The sequence below is a fragment of the Phyllopteryx taeniolatus genome, chromosome 9 (genome assembly GCF_024500385.1).
Source record: "Phyllopteryx taeniolatus isolate TA_2022b chromosome 9, UOR_Ptae_1.2, whole genome shotgun sequence".
Taxonomy (NCBI): Eukaryota; Metazoa; Chordata; class Actinopteri; order Syngnathiformes; family Syngnathidae; genus Phyllopteryx; species Phyllopteryx taeniolatus.
The window spans coordinates 5,287,613-5,308,762 of record NC_084510.1 but is presented as its reverse complement, the minus strand read 5'-3'; the positions used below and the strand labels follow the sequence as shown (position 1 = coordinate 5,308,762).

At 41.5% G+C, this 21,150-nt stretch overlaps 1 protein-coding gene across 4 annotated transcripts in view; it reads left to right on the top strand.

The window, feature by feature from the left end:
* The window catches only part of phactr3b (phosphatase and actin regulator 3b), a 64,832-nt gene that overhangs the window by 28,072 nt on the left and 15,610 nt on the right, over positions 1–21,150 (top strand). For all 4 annotated transcript variants that reach the window (XM_061785736.1, XM_061785735.1, XM_061785737.1 and 1 more), the window contains exons 2-8: positions 71–229; positions 370–444; positions 621–761; positions 2,041–2,235; positions 2,327–2,534; positions 6,969–7,159; positions 12,783–12,936. In XM_061785736.1, the coding sequence (XP_061641720.1) occupies positions 71–229; positions 370–444; positions 621–761; positions 2,041–2,235; positions 2,327–2,534; positions 6,969–7,159; positions 12,783–12,936 (1,123 nt within the window). The remainder of the gene's footprint in view (positions 1–70; positions 230–369; positions 445–620; positions 762–2,040; positions 2,236–2,326; positions 2,535–6,968; positions 7,160–12,782; positions 12,937–21,150) is intronic.

Below are 21,150 nucleotides of genomic sequence, written 5' to 3'. Positions count from 1 at the left end.
GAGAAGGGATACGAATAAGAAATTGCCTGGTTCTTATTTTGGTGTTCCACTGTCTGCTCTTATCTTGAAGATGTGATGGACCAACAGAGGGTACTGCAGTCTGGCTGCCTGGTCTCGGGGGTTCGTACACCTCCTGTAAGACGCAACAGTAAGTTAGCCAACTTGGGACGCATCTTTAAGCCATGGAAATGGAGGAAAAAGAAAAATGAGAAACTGAAGCCCTCAGTGGGTGAGTTGATCTATTTTGTGTTCCATCAGTGATAGTAAATACTGTACTTTCAATTTGAGGTGGCATTGGCACTTCAACTAGAACTTTTACACTATTCGGTTCCATCACTGGACTCTTTTCACGAGTGCTTTATTTTGCAGTTGTGGAGAAAAAGGCAGCAGTCCGACAGAAGCGAGATGACCTCCTTAAACAGAACCCCGGGAAGATGGAAGCAGGTGCAAAAATTAGACACACAATCACGCACGAATGCCCGTGTGCACGCACGCACACACACACACACGCACACACGCACACACATACACTCACACATTCAAGTTAATTACAGGTTATTACTTTTAATTTGTTTTGCCAAATGATGTCTGCATGCATCAAAAGTCATTCTTGCGTGCAGATTCAGACCTTGCTTGTGGAGGTAACAATGAAGATCAGGACACTCCAAACCACTCAGATGGAGATGACAGAGATGAGGAGCCCATAGCATCGCCGGCCAGTACCACTGAAGACCCGGGCTATGATTTTGAAGCTTTAACAGGTATAAAAGGAGAGGGACCACTGCAAATGGGGCTCGCAAAACATTAGAAACTACAAGATAAGATCCACCGGCACCCAACATTTCCAAAGGTTTCTACTCCTGTCCTTTCTGTCCTGCTAACTTTATGGTTCAATCTTTCCCCTTGTCACAGACATCACTGACCTTATTCCGAATTCCAAATCTTCTACTTATCTTGATGCTCGAAAATTCTTGCCATCCTCATCTAACCTACCGATTCTCTTCAAAATACAGCATCTCAGCTGGTACAAATCACTAATGTCCACGTCATAGTACCAGATTCTGGAATTTGATCTCATCCTTCTTAATCTGTATGTGGCATTTGAAACCATTTCCTAAAATATTCGCATTGGCTTCTTGTCTTCCCTTGGAGTCATAAATATACCCTCCACCCACACTTACAGTAAGTCATAAAACTGCAGTGCTTCAATTTTCATCCATCTCCTGTTAGCCACTTTGAAGTTTGACAGTTTTGAGGATTTTGTAGATGATGATAATAATATTAGATTTATTTTTCTACCAGCCTTATCTTATTTAATAATTGTTCATTGAAATGTATTATTCCATTCAGTATTCTTTACATCTGCATTACAATACATCCAAGAATAGAATAATTTATCCCTCAATAATAATAATAATAATAATAACAAATCAGTTATTGCACACACACAAAAAAAGTCTCCTTGGTAGGTATGCTATGCAGGCAGATATCCATCCATGCATCCATTCTCTGAGCCGCTTCTCCTCACAAGGGTTGCGGGAGTGCTGGAGCCTATCCCAGCTACCATTGGGCAGGAGGAGGGGTACATACTGAATTGAATGCCAGCCAATCGCAGGGCACATATAAACAAACAACCATTCACACTCACATTCACACCTACTGGCAATTTACAGTCTTCAATTAACCTACCATGCATTTTTTTGGGATGTGGGAGGAAACCGGCGTGGCCGGAGAAAACCCACGCAGGCACGGAGAGAACATGCAAACTCCACATAGGCGGGGCCGGGAATTGAACCCCAGTCCTCAGAACTGTGAGGCAGACGCTCTAAGCAGTGGTGCCGCCGCAGGCAGATATGTAATAATTAAATCCAAACAAATATAATTCAAATAAAAGTTCAAGATGTTTGTTTTGCTTATATTACAATACTGAATACACTGAAACAAAACAGAGAATTTTCCATATGTAGTAGTTCCAAAAAGTGTGCTCTTGGTGGAGACAGAGATGTCTCAAACGGAACTATTCAATTCTCTCACTTTTAGTGCAAGATGTGATGGAGGATTGCAAGGCAGTGGAAGATCCCAGTCAAAGTGAAAATGGAGGTCCCTTTGATGAGCATTTCAAGGTGGAGTTCTCTGACTGCAGAAATGAACCGGCCCCTCCTCAGAGACGTGCCAGCACCCCTCCAGGACCCAACCTGCAAGTCAAAGTGCTCACCAGACTGGGCAGCCTTGATGGTGAGTTTACATAGTCGTACTCATCTTGGGCGTCCGTGCTGCTTCATCTTCCACTCGCATCTGACGCTGGCTCATATATATCCCTTCTCAGGTGCGCCACCAGTGAGAGTGAAAAAATCTCCAGCCACCTTACCCAGGAATTTCACGCTTCCCAAAGACCCTCATGGCTCCCTGTTGAGAGGCCGAATGTCCACACCAACTGGCTCCCCCCACCTTGGCGCAATCCATTCTCAACTACCCCCTAGCTGCATAATCGAGGAACTGCACCGTGCGCTGGCCACCAAACATCGACAGGAAAGGTTGGACAGAATCAGAATCAGAATCATCTGTATTTGCCAAGTATGTCCAAAACACACAAGGAATTTGTCTCCGGTAGTTGGAGCCGCTCTAGTACAACAGACAGTCAATTTACAGAACACTTTGGAGACATAAAGACATTGACAAAAAACAATTGTGCAAAAAGATGCAGAGTCCTCTAGCACTTAGAGCAGTTCGAATGGCTAATATCGCAATAGACCATTGTGCAAAGGGCACTGAGACTTCAAGGAGTGTATGCGGTTTAAAGTGACGAGTAGTGCGATAATCTGGGACAATGGTTGTGCAAATGTTACAGATACTCCTCAATCAGTGTGCAAATGGAGCAGATGCTACTCTGGCATGAGTGGCCAGTATATGCAAATAGTGCAGCACGGCGAGACAACTACAGTGAGTGCACGAGTAATACATAATTGGCCCCACAGAAATGAGACAACGAACTCAAGTCAAAAAATTGCCAGCTTGTTGTAATGGAATTATAAGTTAGCTGTTTAAGAAGTTGATTGCAAGAGGGAAGAAGCTGTTGGAATGTCTACTAGTTCTAGTTTGCATTGATCGGTAGCGCCTACCTGAGGGAAGGAGCTGGAAGAGCTGGTGACCGGGGTGGGGAGGGTCCGAGAGGATTTTGCATGCCCTTGTCTTAGTTCTGGCAGCGTGCAAGTCCTCAAGGGTGGGTAGGGGGGTACCGACAATCCTTTCAGCAGTTTTGATTGTCCGTTGCAGTCGGAGTTTGTCCTTTTTTGTAGCAGCACCAAACCAGACTGTGATGGAAGAACACAGTACTGATTCAATGACTGCTGTGTAGAACTGCCTCAACAGCTCCGGTGGCAGGCCGTGCTTTCTCAGAAGCCGCAGGAAGTACATCCTCTGCTGGGCCTTTTTGAGGACGGAGTTGATGTTGGTCGCCCACTTCAGGTCCTGGGAGATTGTAATTCCCAGGAACTTGAAGGTCTCGACGGTTGACACAAGGCAGCTGGACAACGTGAGGGGCAGCTGTGGCGAAGGATGCCTCCTGAAGTCCACGATCATCTCTACAGTCTTGAGCGTGTTCAGCTCCAGGTTGTGTCGGCCGCACCACAGCTCCAGCCGCTCCGCTTCCTGTCGATATGCAGACTTGTCACCGTCCTTGATGAGGCCGATGACAGTGGTGTCATCTGCAAACTTCAGGAGTTTGACAGTCGGGTTCGCTGAGGTGCAGTCGTTCATGTAGAGAGAGAAGAGCAGCGGAGAGAGGACACAACCTTGGGGCGCCCCAGTGCTGATGCTGCGTGTGGATGAGGTGGCCTCCCCCAGCCTGACCTGCTGTGTCCTGCCCGTCAGAAAGCTGTAAAACGCTGAGCTGGAGAAGCTTGGATGAAAGGAGTTCAGGGATGATGGTGTTGAACGCTGAGCTGAAGTCGACGAACAGGATCCTCGCGTAGGTCCCTGCACTGTCGAGGTGTTCTAGGATGAAGTGCAGTCCCATGTTGACATCTGCATCATCCGCAGATCTGTTCGCTTGGTAGGCAAACTGCAGGGGTCCAGCAGGGGACCTGTGACACTCTTGAGGTGGTCCAGCACAAGACGTTCAAAGGACTTCATGACCACAGATGTCAAAGCGACAGGCCTGTAGTCATTCAGACCCGAGATTGCAGGTTTCTTGGGGACTGGGATGATGGTGGAGCGTTTGAAACAGGATGGAACTTCGCACAGTTCCAGAGATCTGTTGAAGATCTGAGTGAAGACTGGAGCGAGCTGGTCCGCGCAGACTTTGAGGCAGGATGGGGACACGTGGTCCGGGCCTGCCGCTTTGTTAATCTTTTGTTGTTTGAAGATGCGTCTCACATCCTGTTCATGGATGGTTAACGCAGAGGTCAGAGGTGTGATTGTGGTCGCGGGTGCGGCCGGGTTGGTGTGTGGTGTGAAACTGTCCTTTTCAAATCTGCAGTAGAAGGTATTCAAGTCGTTGGCTAGTGTGCTATTGTTCTCAGCTTGGGGGGATCGTCGCTTGTAATTAGTCAGCGATTGGAATGCATGCCAGACTGATTGAGAGTCGTTTGCGCTAAACTGTTTTTCCAACTTTGCTGTATAGATCCTCTTTGCAATGTTAATTTCTTTGGTCAGCTGGTTTCTAGCTCGATTATACAGGGCCCTGTCCCCGCTCTGATATGCGTCCTCCTTAGCTTGGCGAAGCTGCTTAAGTTTAGCAGTGAACCACGGCTTATTGTTGTTGAATGTGCGAAATGATTTTGTTGGTACACAGACCTCTTCACAGAAACTGATATAGGATGTGACAGTGTCCGTATATTCATCCAGGCTGCCAGCTGAATTTTCAAAGACACTCCAGTCTGTGCAGTCTAAACAGCTTTGAGGTTCCATCTTGGCTTCATTTGTCCACTTTTTGACTGTTTTTACTGTAGGCTTCGCACATTTAAGTTCTTGCCTGTACGTCGGTATTAAGTGAATTAAGCAGTGATCAGACGAGCCCAAGGCTGCACGAGGTATAGCACGGTATGCGTTTTTTACCGTAGTGTAGCAGTGGTCTAAAGTATTATTTTCCCTGGTAGGAAAGTCGATGTGCTGCTTGTATTTAGGGAGTTCGTGGTTGAGTTTAGCTTTGTTAAAGTCCCCGAGAATAATGAGGGGTGAGTCGGGGTGTTTTTTTTCAATTTCGTTGACTTGGTCGGCGAGCGTTAGCAATGCGGCGTTCGTGTTAGCTTGAGGCGGAATATAGACTCCAGCCAGTATGAATGATGCGAACTCACGTGGCGAGTAGAATGGTTTACAGTTTAAGAATAGCGACTCCAAATGCGGGCTGCAGTGTGTGCTGAGCACCGTGACGTCCGTACACCATTTTTCGTTGATATAGAGGCATATCCCGCCGCCCTTTGTTTTCCCCGATGATTCCATGTCGCGGTCTGCTCGATGAATGTGGAAACCGGGAAGCATAACGGCGCCATCAGGTACAGCGTCGCAGAACCAGGTCTCCGTGAAGCACATGGCCGCGGAACGTCCGAAGTCTTTACTGGTCTTTAACAGAAGATGAAGCTCGTCCATTTTGTTGGGTAGGGAGCGTACATTCGCGAGGTGGATCGACGGGAACGCCAATCTGTGTCCTCTCTTGCGGAGTTTCACCTGAATGCCGGCTCGCTTCCCTCTGTGGCGCCGCTTCCGTCTCCATGCGCCGAAAACCGCGGACGCCGCTCCGGTGAGTAACTCGGGGAAAAAACTGAGCGGATATTCGAAAGTTGGTGACAGAAAGTCCGGAGTAGACTCCTTGATGGTTAGCAGGTCTCCCCTTGTGTAAGTGAGTCGTGTAAGGTCTCCAAAGACGGACGAAAAACACAAAAACAAAGACAATACTAGAGAGCGCGTTACCGAGGCGACCACACTGGTAGGCGCCATCTTGGTCAGTGTGTTATATTGAAATCACAAATATACACTACAAGTATTATTTGAATAACAAACATTCATTTATGAATTGACAAGCATAGGACAATGGCAGTTTTACGTTATTGAGTTAGTTTTTTAGTCTCTCTCTAGCGCTCTCTCTCTCTCTCTCTCTCTGTTTGTTGGTTTGTCTCTCTGTCTGTCTGTCTCTCTCTATTAGTATTGATTAGCCCTCAATTAATTTTTTTTTGCATCGTTTCCCCACGTTACTTGGGCTTCCTTTCTCAATTATTAGGTTCATTTAAAGCTCTAAATTGTCCATAGGTGTTATTGTGAGTCTGAATGGTTGTTTGTCAGCCCTGCGGTTGGCTGGCGACCAGTCCAGGGTGAACCCTTTGTCTCGCCCACTCATCTGGGATAGGTTAATGAGAATGAGCAGTTTGAAAAAAAAAAAGATTGGGTATACAGTATATAATATCCTAATAGTTTTGTCCCTGTCATGTAACTAATTGAGCTTACTGTGTGTTTGAAACATATTGTTAATTAACACCTCTAAATTAAGACTTCCCTGACAGTGTCAATTATTATTACCATTATAAAAGCAGAACATTTGATACAGGTCTTGGATAAAATATCATACTGCCATTGGAGGTGAGAACATTTTCTGGATGTTTTGCTGGATGACGTTTGACCTAATATACGTAAATTATATTGTGTTAGATACTTTCGAAGATAGTGTCTGTACTTGACATGGAAATAATCTTTAAACATCTAAGAAAGATTAGAAATGTCTTATCTGATCTTTGACATTTACAACTTTGGCCCATGTTTCAACCTCAAATTTGCCAAACCTATAAATTTAACACAATGAGCTTGCCGCATTTCTCCACTCTGAAGTTATTTTAAACTATTGAGTATATTCATCCAACGCAATGAACTGTTAAATCAAAGCCATGTTTTTCTCATATCTGTAATCTTTGTATCGAGGTGATACTAATTGTATGCATTTGAAATGGTTTCTGATGTTGTCATTTTGTATTTGGCTTCAGCTTCCAAATAAAGGAGGTGCGTGCATCTCCCAAATGCAGGCTAGATGGTCGCCTGTCCCGCACCTCCAGCACAGAGAGGGAGCCTGCTGGCGAGCCGGAGACCAAGAAGCAGTCTGATGAGAACAAGGAGAACCGGCGTCTGGATGAGTACTTGAGTGATCAGGACAGCTGGAACGAGTCTGTGATCTCTGGTACGTCTCCTCACTACGAACAGGGCTTTAGTATAATCCAGTTGTGTATGGACAAAGCCAGCTAAAGCTTGACATGCAGTTGTTGGATAGTGAGGCAGCATAATCTCTGCTGATGTTAACCGTATTTACATTGAGTGCATCCAATGACAGACTTACTCATGTTAAGTTTCATTGTCCTGCCAACATCTGTTGGTGGGGACTTAATTTTTAACTCGTGATATGGGTCAGTAGTGCACAGCAGCATGGAGTGAACATATGTGTCATACTGTGGTGCAAGACTGTTATAGCATACAATATGCCTGTCCTTAGCACAGTATGATATTGCAGTCCATAATTTGATCTGGTTAAGTGTTAGCTGCTGTGGCAGAGGAATAAAACATTGTCATCAAAATTACTTTGGTTCAGCAAATGTGTGATAGGCTGTTCTCATGTTTCAAGAATTAAGAATGGAATGGTCTGTTTGCTGCGATTGGCTGGCGACCAGTTCAGGGGGTACCCCGCCTCTCAGCCGAAGATAGCTGGGATAGGCTCCAGCACGTCCGCAACCCTAGTGAGGAAAAGCGGTACGGAAAATGATGAATGAATGGTCTGTTTGATGCAATGATTGCTTCAACTGTTGCTCAGTCATCTTAGACTGACAACTCACACTGTTGCAAGTTTAAACGCGAATAATCAATGAGTGGCTTAATGAAAGCACCTGTTGCTCTGCTGCCTTCCCTGCTGTAGATTTTCGTGCAGAGTTACTCATTGCTTTGACCCAGTGTGCTGTGGGAGGAAGCAACAGTGGAATCTGCTAGAGTGCAGCACTTAAAGAGGGATGCTAACTTAAAAAGACACATCAACAATGTAAATGAGTTCAGCCTTCAGTTACTTATTAACATAGCTCACACCTAATTATTGATTTGGATTAATTTACTATTTTATTGCGTCACTGATGGTGTAGTGGTACACTCGCCTGACTTTGGTGCAGGTAGCGTGGGTTCAGTTCCCACTCAGTGACGGTGTGAATGTGGGTACGAATGGTTGTCCGTGTCTATATGTGCCCTGCGACTGACTGGCGACCAGTTCAGGGTGTAGTCTGCCTTTCGCCCGAAGTCAGCTGGGATAGGCTCCAGCGCCCCGCGACCCTAACCAGGATAAGCGGTGTTGAAAATGGATGGATGGATGGATACTATTTTATTTACCAGGTGTCTTAATAACATAACTCTAACATGCTTTCTTCAAAGTACCCAAAGGAAGAAGAATTATAGAACACTTTCCACCCTCTTTTTCTCAGGGATGTCCCGATCTGATCATGTGTTGAAAAATCGTGGTCGATCACGTGATTTTCAGCTGATCGAGATTGGGTGAAAAAGATCGCTTTTATTCATTTTCTGACATTTTGAATTTCAAAAAGAGACAAAATAGTCCAAAGGTACACAGATCTTGCCAAACAGAACAGTAATAGCTTCGTTTTATATTAAACAATGTAAATTTTCGGGGTATTTTTAGTACTGGTATAATATAAGTGACTGAAAGAGACGCGCAGTGTTTGTATGTGCGTGTGTGACAGACACACACACACACACATGAAAACAGTCTTTGCCCTCCCTGAGCATGCTTTAAACTTTATAATGACACCCCAGGTGTTTTCTGTAAAAATAAACCCGCAACAAAAAGAATTACACACATTCTATATTTAAATACAAGACACACCTGATCATTAGAAACCTCCAGCTAAATGCTAACAGGCAAAGGAAAACCCCATTGATGGGCTAGCTAGAATTAGCATTAGATCGCGGGGGTAGTTAACTTCAAAGAACGAATATTTATACAGAAACTGACGGTCTTCTTCTATTCTTTTTGATTTGACTGCAATAAGAGGCCAAGGCGCCCACTGCAGGAACAACAGATCGTCATTTCCCCCCCTAACTGTCCGAGATGAAATGAGACAAAATTTTCCCTATTTTTGTTATTTCTATTTGCTCAATGCTAAATATTTATTATGATTATTTAATATGATTATTTGACTAATTTGTTACGAATTTATTCTGTATATGTATCCCTACTCGTTTTAGAACCTCACTCATTTTGAGGCGCCTCCTGTCTCGTGCAAATGAGCCACTGCTCATCCCACTCCCCTGTTTGGTGGGGTGTGCTCAAGCCTCAAAGTAGCAATTTGACGAGTGGGCGCCATCTTTGTGGAATTTTCCAATAAAAAGATCTAAAAAAAGAAAAAACAACAACAACAACATGGAATGAGCAGTTAAAACTCCTCCAAAATCCTCTATAACAAATAAATTCATGAAAAACAATTGATTGCTTAAGTACATGACCTATTCTTCTGCCCACACTGCTCTTCTTACCAATTTCAATCTATTTGTGCTAGTTAAGTCAAGTTTTTAGGGCAAGTGACACCGATTAAAATGTGAAAGTACTTTTAACACGCCTCAGAATATCAGCCCCTGTGATTGGTGGACATTTCTAACTGAAACTTCTCAGCCAATCGGAGGAGACTCCCAGACTAGCAGATGAAATGAATTGGTTGAGGAGATATGTTGAGAAATCACACAAAAACATTCCCCAAAAAGGCTTTTTTTTTTCCACACAAAAAAAAATAAAAACAAAACTCAATTTCTCCAGAACCATTACCTGATTTTCAAAATTCTTGCTGCCTTGTACTCAGGTTCTTCATTTACCTTATGTTAAAACTGTCTGTATGACTTAACAGTAAAAATATTATTAAAATTCAGTGGCGGGCTGTGCATTTCGGATGCGGGCCTTTGCTCAGCAGCCAAGTCAAATGTGCTGTTTTTGCATGCAAAAGTATGACTGTGGTTTTGACGCCAAGTCTCTACATTACAGCAGTTCACAATCATTATTCATCTAATAACATGACAAAAACCGCAGCTTTGTTGTTGAAGTGGCGAATAAATCCACAAAAAAAAGAAACATGCCATTTCTATTGTAGGCATTTGGCATTGACCAACAATGTTGAGTTTGAAGGCCCTGGGAAGATTACATTCGTATGGAAACACACACAGAATCTGAAATCTGGCAAAAAAAAAAAAAAGAAAAAAAAACCTTAAATGACTGGAGGCTGCTCAGCCAAGACACAGACTATGAAATGAATGCAAGAGACTATTGTAAATAATTGAATACAATTTTATGTAAGTTGGAAATGCAGGCCAGTGCTTTTGATAAGGGTTAAGTCAGCAGAGAAGACTCTGAAGGCGCCCACTGCACGACTCTGATTAAAATCTTTTGAAAAATCATCCCTTTCTGGCCCCATGTTTTGTCTCTAATATTGCTTATTATTTTAAATCTAAATCAGGAACAGCCTATCAGAGACTGTAGCGATAGAAGGCGTGACCGTATAGTGTGTGAATAGTTTTCTCTTGCACAACGCAGCGTGGTTCAAGCAGCCTCGCTCAGATCTTTTTATTTGGCAGGATTATTTACCTCCGATTAGCAGCAAAGGTTGAAAAGAAAGAATTGGATAGCTGTGGACAGTGACCTTAGTGACCTTTTTGCCATAGTTATAGTTAACAGTTCAGACCCTTCCTGCAATGCTTTTTTTTTTTTTTATTTGACAAATCTAGCTACTTTTTTCTGATGTGATTGGAGAGTTTTGGAGACTGAGGCTCCCTCCCTGCTGCAGTCGGAGCAGGAGCTACAGTATTCATCCTATGAACACCATCATGATTGCCCAAAGCAACATCTCTAATTTACCCGGTGATTGAGAATTGTAGACGTATTGGTATTGAAACTATTGTCTGTAGAAAAAGATAACGACTGACTAAAGTATTGAAAAACTACTCAAAAAGATTCCTTTCAAAGATACAATATCGACCTGAAAAAAATAGTTTATCTGGATGTTTTTGATTTTAACCCTGCTGACTGGTGACCAGTTAAGGGCATACTCCACCTCTTGCCCTAATAACGATAAGCAGCATAGAAAATTATAATGTGTTCTCACTTTCAGTCTTCAGATTTACCGTTCATGTCCATCTTTTTCTCAGTAAAAAGTGCTGTTTATTTCTGTCAGTGTCATTTTTGTATTCCAACTTCCTGGTTTGCTTTTAAGTTCCCTTTTTCAATTCCAACTATAATTGACACTGTTTCAGCATGTAGTGGAGCGGACAGGCGCCTTGAGGCTTTCAGAAGGAAGCAGAGCGCCCTCTGTTGTCTGCAGCCATGAATCCTGATGGTTAGCCATTATAGTGAAATTGATTAAATTCTGAATGATGGGGGTCCTGCAACACCCTTAACATTATTACATGCTAATTTAATACAATTCATGAATGCTTACTGGCTTGCGTTTCACAGATTGACCCCAAAATGCTGCCAATGAGGGAATGACAAAGTAGTAGCAGATTTTTTGAGGGGAAAACTGCAGCTGTGTGTGTGTGTGTGTGTGTGTTTAAAAAAATAATAATTGAGTAGAGATCTAGTTATCCGGGTAATGATAATCCTCAAATGTTGAATTGAAAGCAGCTCACAGTTCTCAGGACCTGGGTTCAAATCCGGCCTCGCCTGTGTGGAATCTGCATTCTCTCCCCGTGCCTGAGTGGGTTTTCTCCGGGTACTCCAGTTTCCTCCCACATCCCAAAAACATACATAGTAGGTTGGTTGAAGACTCTAAATTCCCTGTAGGTGTGAATGTGAGTGTGAATGGTCGTTTGTTTGTATGTGCCCTGCGACTGGCTAGCGACCAGTTCATGGTGCACCCCCGCCTCCTGCCCGATGATAGCTGGGATAGGCTCCAGCACGCCCGCGACCCTAGTGAGGATAAGCGGTCCAGAAAATGAATGAATGAAATGGATATCCGATCTTAAGTCTATGAAATATCAATTGTTGTTTTTTAAAAATCATTCACATCATTTTTGTTTTTAATGGGTAAAAATCAAATTTCTGGTGAATGTGATCTGATTTAAGCAACATTTGCTACGTGCATATCGGGTCAGGGTCTTTAATGTAATAACATGCAATAATAACACATGCAATCTGTGTCTATTCCACATTGCACATTTGTCAACAATTTTTATTTAAAATGGGGAATCCACTTTGAATGTGTTAAGATGCTCACATCTTTGTGAAATCAGATCAGGTTATGTTGTGCTTGCATAGGAAATTCTGCATCTTGTTGTTTCATTTTTGTTCTTTTTTTTCCCTCTGTGACCCAAATTACATTCTTTTCCTGGAATTCTTTGATCAGATCAAGTGATTTATTTATGGTGAAAATTGTGTCAAGTTTGCTAAAGATCTGATTAAAATGCATGTATGGTTGCTTTTTTTTTTTTTTTTTTGCATGCCAGTTTTTGAATACATAATATCAATGAAATGGTACTCAGCTGGAAGCGCAATGAACCCCCAGAAAATGCTACAAATAATAATACATTTTTGTAGGTTAACGTTCAAAACAAAAATGGAATTGAAATGGAAAAAGTCACTTTACCACAAACTAACAAACATGCCAGTGTTCTTTCTCATTATTGTGCTGCCTTTGCAACAGTTTGCGCAGAAAATCGGTCAAAGGTTTGCTTGACACTTGTCCAGCAAAGGTGTCTAGGATTGGTCCAGAGTGTTGTGATGAAAACATTTAGATGATAACTTGTTGTTGTTTACCTCTATGTGTGTCCAGGGACTCTCCCACGCAGAATGAGGAAGGAAGTTTTGGCTGTGAAGCTCCGGAACCGACCCAGCAAGCAGGAGCTGGAAGACCGCAACATCTTCCCTGTCCGCAGCGACCAGGAGCGTCAGGCGATCCGTCAGCAGATAGAGATGAAGTTGGCCAAGTGAGTGGCTTTGTGTGGGCCCTTCAACATATCTATCTATCTATCTATCTATCTATCTATCTATCTATCTATCTATCTATCTATCTATCTATCTATCTATCTATCTATCTATCTATCTATCTATCTATCTATCTATCTATCTATCTATCCATCTATCCATCTATCCATCTATCCATCTATCTATCTATCCGGTGAAGGCCTGTCAAAGCATCTCTAAGGGAGGAAACTTAGAATTTAGTAATATCCATGAGCTCCATACTTCATAAAGTCAAAGATGGATATGAAATTAGGGTTATATTAAGATTATATTTGGCTGTATTCTAATTATTCCCCTGTACTCTTCTTATAAATGGGGACATATGGCATTTTTTTTATGAAACCCTTAAGCTTAAAGCTATACCTAATTGATTGTTTTATTTTGACATAGGTGTGGTGGTGTAAAGAGGCAAAATCACAAAACAGCTATTATTCAAATACTTCGGGACCTGACTGTATATGAAAGAGCGGAATGCTTAACATGCGGGACATATTGTTCTGGTTTTCCTTGTCTGATTGAAAGTGACACGATTTGTTTAAAGTGGATCAATCGGTATGAGGTCAATTACATAATAAGCTACCGGCGATTAGTTTAGTTTTAACTCGCAACAAAGATTCATATTGTTGCACTTGTGTAGTGGCTTTTTGGGGTCAACGGTTGTGGAGCGTACAAGGGGATTTTCAGAAATACAGGAATGCAACCTAATCATAAATGTTGTTACATAAATGGCAACACGCCGTTGCTATGGAGACTAATAGGATTCGCAGTCAAATCTGGTTAGTTTGTTAGAGAGTAGTACAATGTGTGCTGGCAGGGTTATGCAATGCTCTATGGGAGGGATAGTGCACCCACCACACCAATTGGTTTAGATATACAGCAGTAAAGCATGATGCGCCCCAACTACTATCTGATCGTAAAAGGTTCACAACAGTGATAACTGACTTTTCTTAGGTTCTCAAATCACTTGACATTTAGTCATTTTTCATACAGGAAGTTGAAATCAAAAGCTAAGCCTTAAAGCAAAATGTTCTTCACTCTTTCCTCTCAAAGCTGAAGACTGGAGAATACATTCATTTATGTCTGACGTGCTTTCTGCTGCTGATTTAGGTTGAAACAGCTGCAAGTCAATCGCACTCACATTTACACCTTGGGTCAGTGAGCAGGAGTCTACCCCACAAAATCAGTAGTGTGAACCACTACACCTGTAATTCCACCCCCCCCCCCCCCCCCCCCCCCCGTCTCCCCTTGACTCTGGCCAAATACAGCCACTTGTTCACAAAGCCAACTTTTAAGCAGGTGGCACGTGGGCTTCATCCCTTGTCAATCAATTGATATTTTTATAGATTTTTTTTAATGTAACACACTTTGTGTTGCATTTTGTGTATAAAAAGCACTTACAAATACAGTTTGATTGACTGATTGATTGAATCACTTTGTCATGTAAAAGTTAAGCAGTATATCGACAATTTAATTAATTAGTTAAATACCAAAATATTAAAAACACCACTTGATATCATGCAGGGTCCACTTCAAAAGTGGCTCACACCTGACCCTAAACAAGATAAGCAGTAGAAAATGAATAAATGAATAGTCACGGTTGTCTTTCTCTGCTTATGGAGAGATGACAGCTCATGATATCAACACCAAGGGCACATTATGAATGACTGTGTGGTAATTTGAGTTCCATTGAGTTCAACATTGGTGTAATTGAAATCTGTCAACAAGTGACACCAGGTGGCAAAACATCATGTGTAAAATTATTTTACATTACTGTAGCTGAATTATGACCCATCAGAGGAAATTAATTTGAAACTCTACTATATTAAACATGCTACATACACAGATGCCACAAGATTTAGCCAAAAGAAAGGGGCAAATGTCAAAAACAGCATTATTTGTAAATGCAGAACAACATCTACAACATAAAATTGTAAATGAATTATTACCTCTCTGACAGAAAACTGGGCAGTATTATCCAGAGGTGTGGCCTCGAGTCATGAATTTGATGTCTTTAGACTCACAAGACTTGCAACTCGACTTGGATGTGAACAACAATGACTTGTGACTTCACTTGATCTCGAGCACACTGATTTGAAAAGACTTACCACTTTTATAGTATTGAGAAGCAAAGGCTTTGCAGCTCTCTCTCTCAAAAATCCACTTTGCATTGTGGGTATGCATGTTTTCGTTAGCATTAGCAGTTAGCTTTGTGAGCGATCATGCAAATAGTTACACGGTGGGCTGTTTGGGCTTCCCGTTCATTCCAGTCTGGTTTAGTCAGTGTAGTGTTCTCAAGAATCAGTCTTGTATTTCTTTTTTTCCACTTTATTTACCAATCAGCACACGGCTAGCATCTATTCGACATGAAACTACGCTCTTCTTCGTGATCTTTTCTTCTTCTTCGCCTCTTTTTGATGTAATATATTTACACAGTGCCCCTTACTGTTCTGACTGAGATAGCACAGTTGGATAAAATCGGGCCTTTATAAGAAGATGACAAACGTTTGTTCCTCTTTTTTAAATTATTGCCTTATGTTTTTGATAATCCATCCATCCATCCATTTTCTTTACCGCTTATCCTCACTAGTCGCGGGCTATCTTCGGACGGGAGGCGGAATAAAACCCTGAACAGGTCGCCAGCCAATTGCAGGGCACATAGAAACAAACAACCATTCGCACTCACATTCACACCTACGGGCAATTTAGAGTCTTCAATTAACCTACCACGCATGTTTTTGGGAAGTGGGAGGAAACCGGAGTGCACGGAGAAACCCCACCCAGGCACGGGGAGAACATGCAAACTGCACGCAGGCGGGGTCGGGATTTGAACCCCGGTTCCCAGAACTGTGAGATAGATGTGCTAACCAGTCGCCGGCACGCACAAGAAATGCCAAATTTAAACGGTATTGTATTTTGTTTTTTTAAATTGCCTCACTAGAAGTGTTTGTAGACAGGAAAATGCAGTTTCCACTATATGCACAAGGTGAATTTAAGAAAAATACTGTTGATTATCTAAAAGAGGAAACCAATTGGTCGTTCCTTATTAAGCGAAAAGTCTCATTTTCTGTTGTGTATTGCTCTTTAACCAAACAAAAATACATTTTATCCGATTACATGATTATTCAATAGAATAGTCAGTAGGATACTCGATTACTAATTGCAGCACTGCTGGATGCAAATTGTCATTTGTGACAGGTCTGTTTAATGTAACTTCATAAATAAAGTGAGAAAAAAGTTAAGTCAGAGCATAGCATTTTCAACGAATAACTGAAAACGTAGTATTTAATATTTACATATTAATTACATATAAAATTTAGATATATTAAAATATATTTTTATTTTGTTGGTAAAATGACTCCAAACTCAAAGTGTAGGAATTCGGGTCTTGCATGTCTCGACTTGGGACTTGAGGGAAAAGACTTGAGACTTGCTTGTGACTTGCAAAGCAATGACTTGGTCCCACCTCTGGTATATAATATTAATTAAATATACAAACATTCATCCATCAGTTTTCCGTACCGCTTTTCTCACTAGTCTCGCTGGCATGTTGGAGCCTATCCCAACTATCTTCGGGCGAGAGGTGGGGTACACCCAGAACTGGTCGCAAGCCAATCGCAGGGCAAACATAAACAAACAACCATTCACACACACATTCAAACCTACGGGCAATTTAGAGTTTTCAGTTTACCTACCATGCATGTTTTGGGGATGCGGGAGGAAACATGAGTACCTGGATAAAAAAACTACACAAACTAGGCGAGAACATGCAAACGCCATACAGGAAAGGCTGGATTTGAACCCAGCTCCTCAGAACTGTGAGTCAGATGTGCTAACCTGTCGTCCACCGTGCTATATAAACATTATATGAATGAAAATATATTATTATTTTGTTGTTAAAATGACTCGGAAAAGGTAGGACTGGTGACTTGACTCGGGACTTGCCTGTCTCGGGATTTTAAGTTAAAGATTTGAGACTTGTGACTTGCAAAGCAATGATTTGGTCCCACCTCTGATATTATCAGAATGTTTTATACTGGATCTTATTACACAAATCCACTGTGTGCCAACAAACTAAATATGATACAATTTCTGTGAATATAAATGAGAAACAATGCAGATTTACTGGAATTTGCAGCCTCACAAGAACCAAAATAAAAACCGATGTGGATTCACGTGTCTTCAAGCTGAATTTGTAACACTCAAGTACAGATGCATATGAACTTGAACTAGTTTCGAGTCAGATTTTACAAAGAGAGGCAATCACTGTAGGACAGAACAGAAGCAGTCAAACAAAAAGCATCAAATCCTAAAACAGGTCAACAGTCATAAATCATGAGTGCAAACACAATAAATCACGCGGACGTATACACAATACACACAAAATGAACCAGAAACAAAAAATAACAACAAGAAGTTATGGAAAAATAAAGTCAACAATTAATAGAGTCAGTACGGAATGATTGAGATTCATAACAAATAGTGCCTGTGAACTTCTCCGGGCCTGGCATCACACATCTCCATGTGCTGTGTTCACACACCCTCACCTAAGGCATTTCACAGCTGTGTGTCCATCTGGATGGCATGAATAACTGCGCGTGCATCTGATGCGTGTGACGCTACAATTTCACGTGGTCCCTACCCACTCAACTCACGCCAACAGCACACACTCTAGTAATAGACATTATTATGATCAGTTACTCCTGTAGGGAATTTACCATGAAAACAGTTTGCTAGCAGTGATAGCACACTGTAGGGAAAAACAGCTACATTCCCAATCACTACAAACTACCTATGTAAATAACGCTTGCATAAACACAGGAAGCGATCAATTATATGTCATAAGGGGGAAGTGCGACTGCAAGGTCAGGGTTATGTGTCGTTTGTATAACGATGGTTAAAGGACAGAGGTCAGAGCAGCGACCTGTAATGAGCCACTTCCCTGCAGCTTATTTATGTTACATACATGTACGTTTCCTGACTGCTGCATTAATGCTGAACTGACATGACAGGAGAGCAAACAGTGCTTTGTGTTGTCTGCCATTCAAATTCATTACAAATATATGTATCCACAGCTATCATTATAAGTAAGTTTAAAACATGACTGTGAGCTTTATCTGTTCTAAACACAACATATGTCTGTTGCCTGTATTTACAGAGTTGTCAACCTATTTTTTGTCACAGGCCACATTGTAATTATGGCTTCCCTCTGAGGGCCATTATGACTGAAACCAAATAAATGTTTAATTGGCTCATCATATTATTACATATACACAACAAATTGATGGTTAACTAATTTTGAAATCAGAAGTCAAGGATAATAGTTTGTTTAGCTGTTGTTGGAGTAAAAAGTATTTTAGCAAAAATTCTGAAAGTTGCCACACTATTTGCTTTTGCAGGCCACATAAAATGATGTGATGGGCCCAATCTGTCACCGTGGCCTTGAGTTTGACACCTGTGCTGCACAGCATTCAACAAGGAAGGATATATCTTATTAATGCACTGAATTATGATAACATTCTCTTATTTTCAGTCAGTGAAAGCAAGTAAATGTGTAAAGTCAGTATATGCATAAAATACCGTAATGCAGAATATCTTCATAGCTCCCAAATTGAGTTAGCAAATAAAGTATAAATTTTAGTAACAACACTAAAAATGTACTCTAAACATTAATATAAACCTTATAAACATACTGTATATACAGTATACATTTAAATACTAACAGACATTGTGTCTTAATGGGAATATAAGAGGATGTAGAAGGATGCAATTCACACAGACATTTTTTTTTGTCAGCCATACATGTCATTTATTTCCTAATACTACAACAGCCACAGGAGGGCTGCTTAAGTATCGGTGGATGGTACCGGCAGCCTTCACGGGTACCCGATACATTGAAATAAGGCTGGTATCGGCAGGACACCGATACCTGGTATCGATAGTCGCCCATTCCTAGATAAGACCATGAATTATATTATCTTTTTTTTTTTTTTTTTTTAGCTGTGTCACCTTTTAAAGTAAAATATATTGTAATAAAGGTTCTTAGGTTATGAAGGTACGAAATCAAATGATTGAATTGGGCAAGTACAGTCCAACAAAAATAGTGGCCAAGCACTTTGCATCCACAGTGAATGCGCAATTCTAATTTAAAGCTGCGGTGAGGAACGTCCGATGTTACGTAACACTGGTAACATCATGAAGGTAACACCTGAATGTTAATTTACAAAGCAGACTCCAGATTGCACTGACGATAGTGTGAAAAATCACACTGGTTGGGAATTTTATGAGGCAGAATGTGTCCCTCCAACAATACTTTGGTGGGTGAAGCTCAACTAGCATCCAGGTTGATTAAACTGCGAGCAGCCTGGTACCAATTGTGACTGACAGCATGACTGACTAGTGTGCAAGCCATCCACATCAACTGACACAGAGTGGGGGACAGCTGAGGCATGCCATTGTGTGGGGTGGCTGCACCATTTGCCAACGTCTCTGTCCTACTGGCCATGTGCTCAGTGCATGAACTCGAGAACATGAGCAAGAATAACCGAGCATGAAGGGAGTGTCTCTCGTGTACCAGGGACTGCACACACTGCACACATACTCAAAGAGAGCAGTGTTTGTGTCTGATGCAATCAATCAATCTATCAATCAACCAATCGACCAAACTTTATTTCATACATACAAAGCAACACAAAGTGCTTTACATTTTTGTATAGCGCCTACTGTACCTGTAGTTGTGCTTTCTGAGACAGTAATGAGATATCATCTGCAGTATTTTGACCATGCATACTGTATGTTGTTGTACAAACCCCACAATTCTTCTTTTAATGCGTATCCAACTATCATTTCATTGATTCCCCTTTTGTATATGTATAGTTGAAGATAAGAATTGAATCATGGACTTGGAACTATCATCAGATTTTATTAGTTTTTCATTTTGGAGAGACAGCTGTTTTTGTCAGAATAATTTTTTTTTTTTAGGAAAATGATTTTTCAAATGACTTGCTTGTTTTCACCAATATGCCATGCAACATATCCACTAAAGATTCAGTAGAACCGCTTTGTTGCAATGACTTATTACCTAAGCTTGGCACTTTGCAGCAGAAAGCAGAGCAGTGGGCTGGCTTGGGGCAGCGGAAGGGAACCCTCTATTTCTAAATTTAGCCTAATGCTGCAGAGGCACTAGCCATAATCAATGCCCTATGTACGTCACAGGCAGCCCAGCTCTCCCTCACCTCTGAGCCTGTTTCTTCCTGATGAGAGATGGCAACCTCCCAGCCCATTTCCCCTTTGATTGAACTGTCTCTGTTCCCTTAAGGGGCTCTTGTAGTGATCTGGTCACAATTAACTGTCTTGATGAATGGCCCCATTTTCATCCTTTGTTACAAATTCATAGACTTGCTATATATAGGCCAACCTGGTATCACTGAGAAATTGTACTGTGTGGTGATGATATATGGACTGATTAATATTTCATTCAAGTCAAATCCTTTCCAATGGAAATGTCTTACTGCTGTTCTCAAGTGCAGTTTTTTGGTCATTCAGTAAACTATCTTGCAACATTTTGCGAACAAAATGTTTAAATAACAAATGACTGAAGCAAAAGGCTCACAGTTTGATCCGAGGGCTCCAGGTTAAATGGCTGATATTTTATATTCGCTGAACACAAAACCTCAAGCTATTGAGAGACAATGATAAAATGGAATAGCACTGCATTGCACCAGACTGAGGGCATTCGTAACAGGGTGTCTTATTTAGAATTTCTAATATCTTATCGGGGACATCAGTGGGACAAAGCAACATTGAGGCTATGCATTTCATGGGAATGTAGCCCATCTGTATTCTTTGTGTGAAATATATTCATATTAAATCTGACTATAACTGGAAATGTTCTGTCATAGGACTGGGATAAGATAATTCCACATTTACTGGTTGTTTTGTTTTCAGTGATACTAAAAACATTCCAAAACATGAATATTTCGCATTTAAATTAGAAAATGTCAGGTGTGTACGAGACAAGTGGGAAGACAACAACCAGAACACACACACATGACAGCAGCTCCCTTTGAGAACGAGGGCAGAGCAGCGAATGACAGCTGCTGTCCGTGAATAAACGAATACATTGGCCACACAACAGCTGAGTGCACCATCGCTATATTAGTCAGGTCCAGTGGAGGATT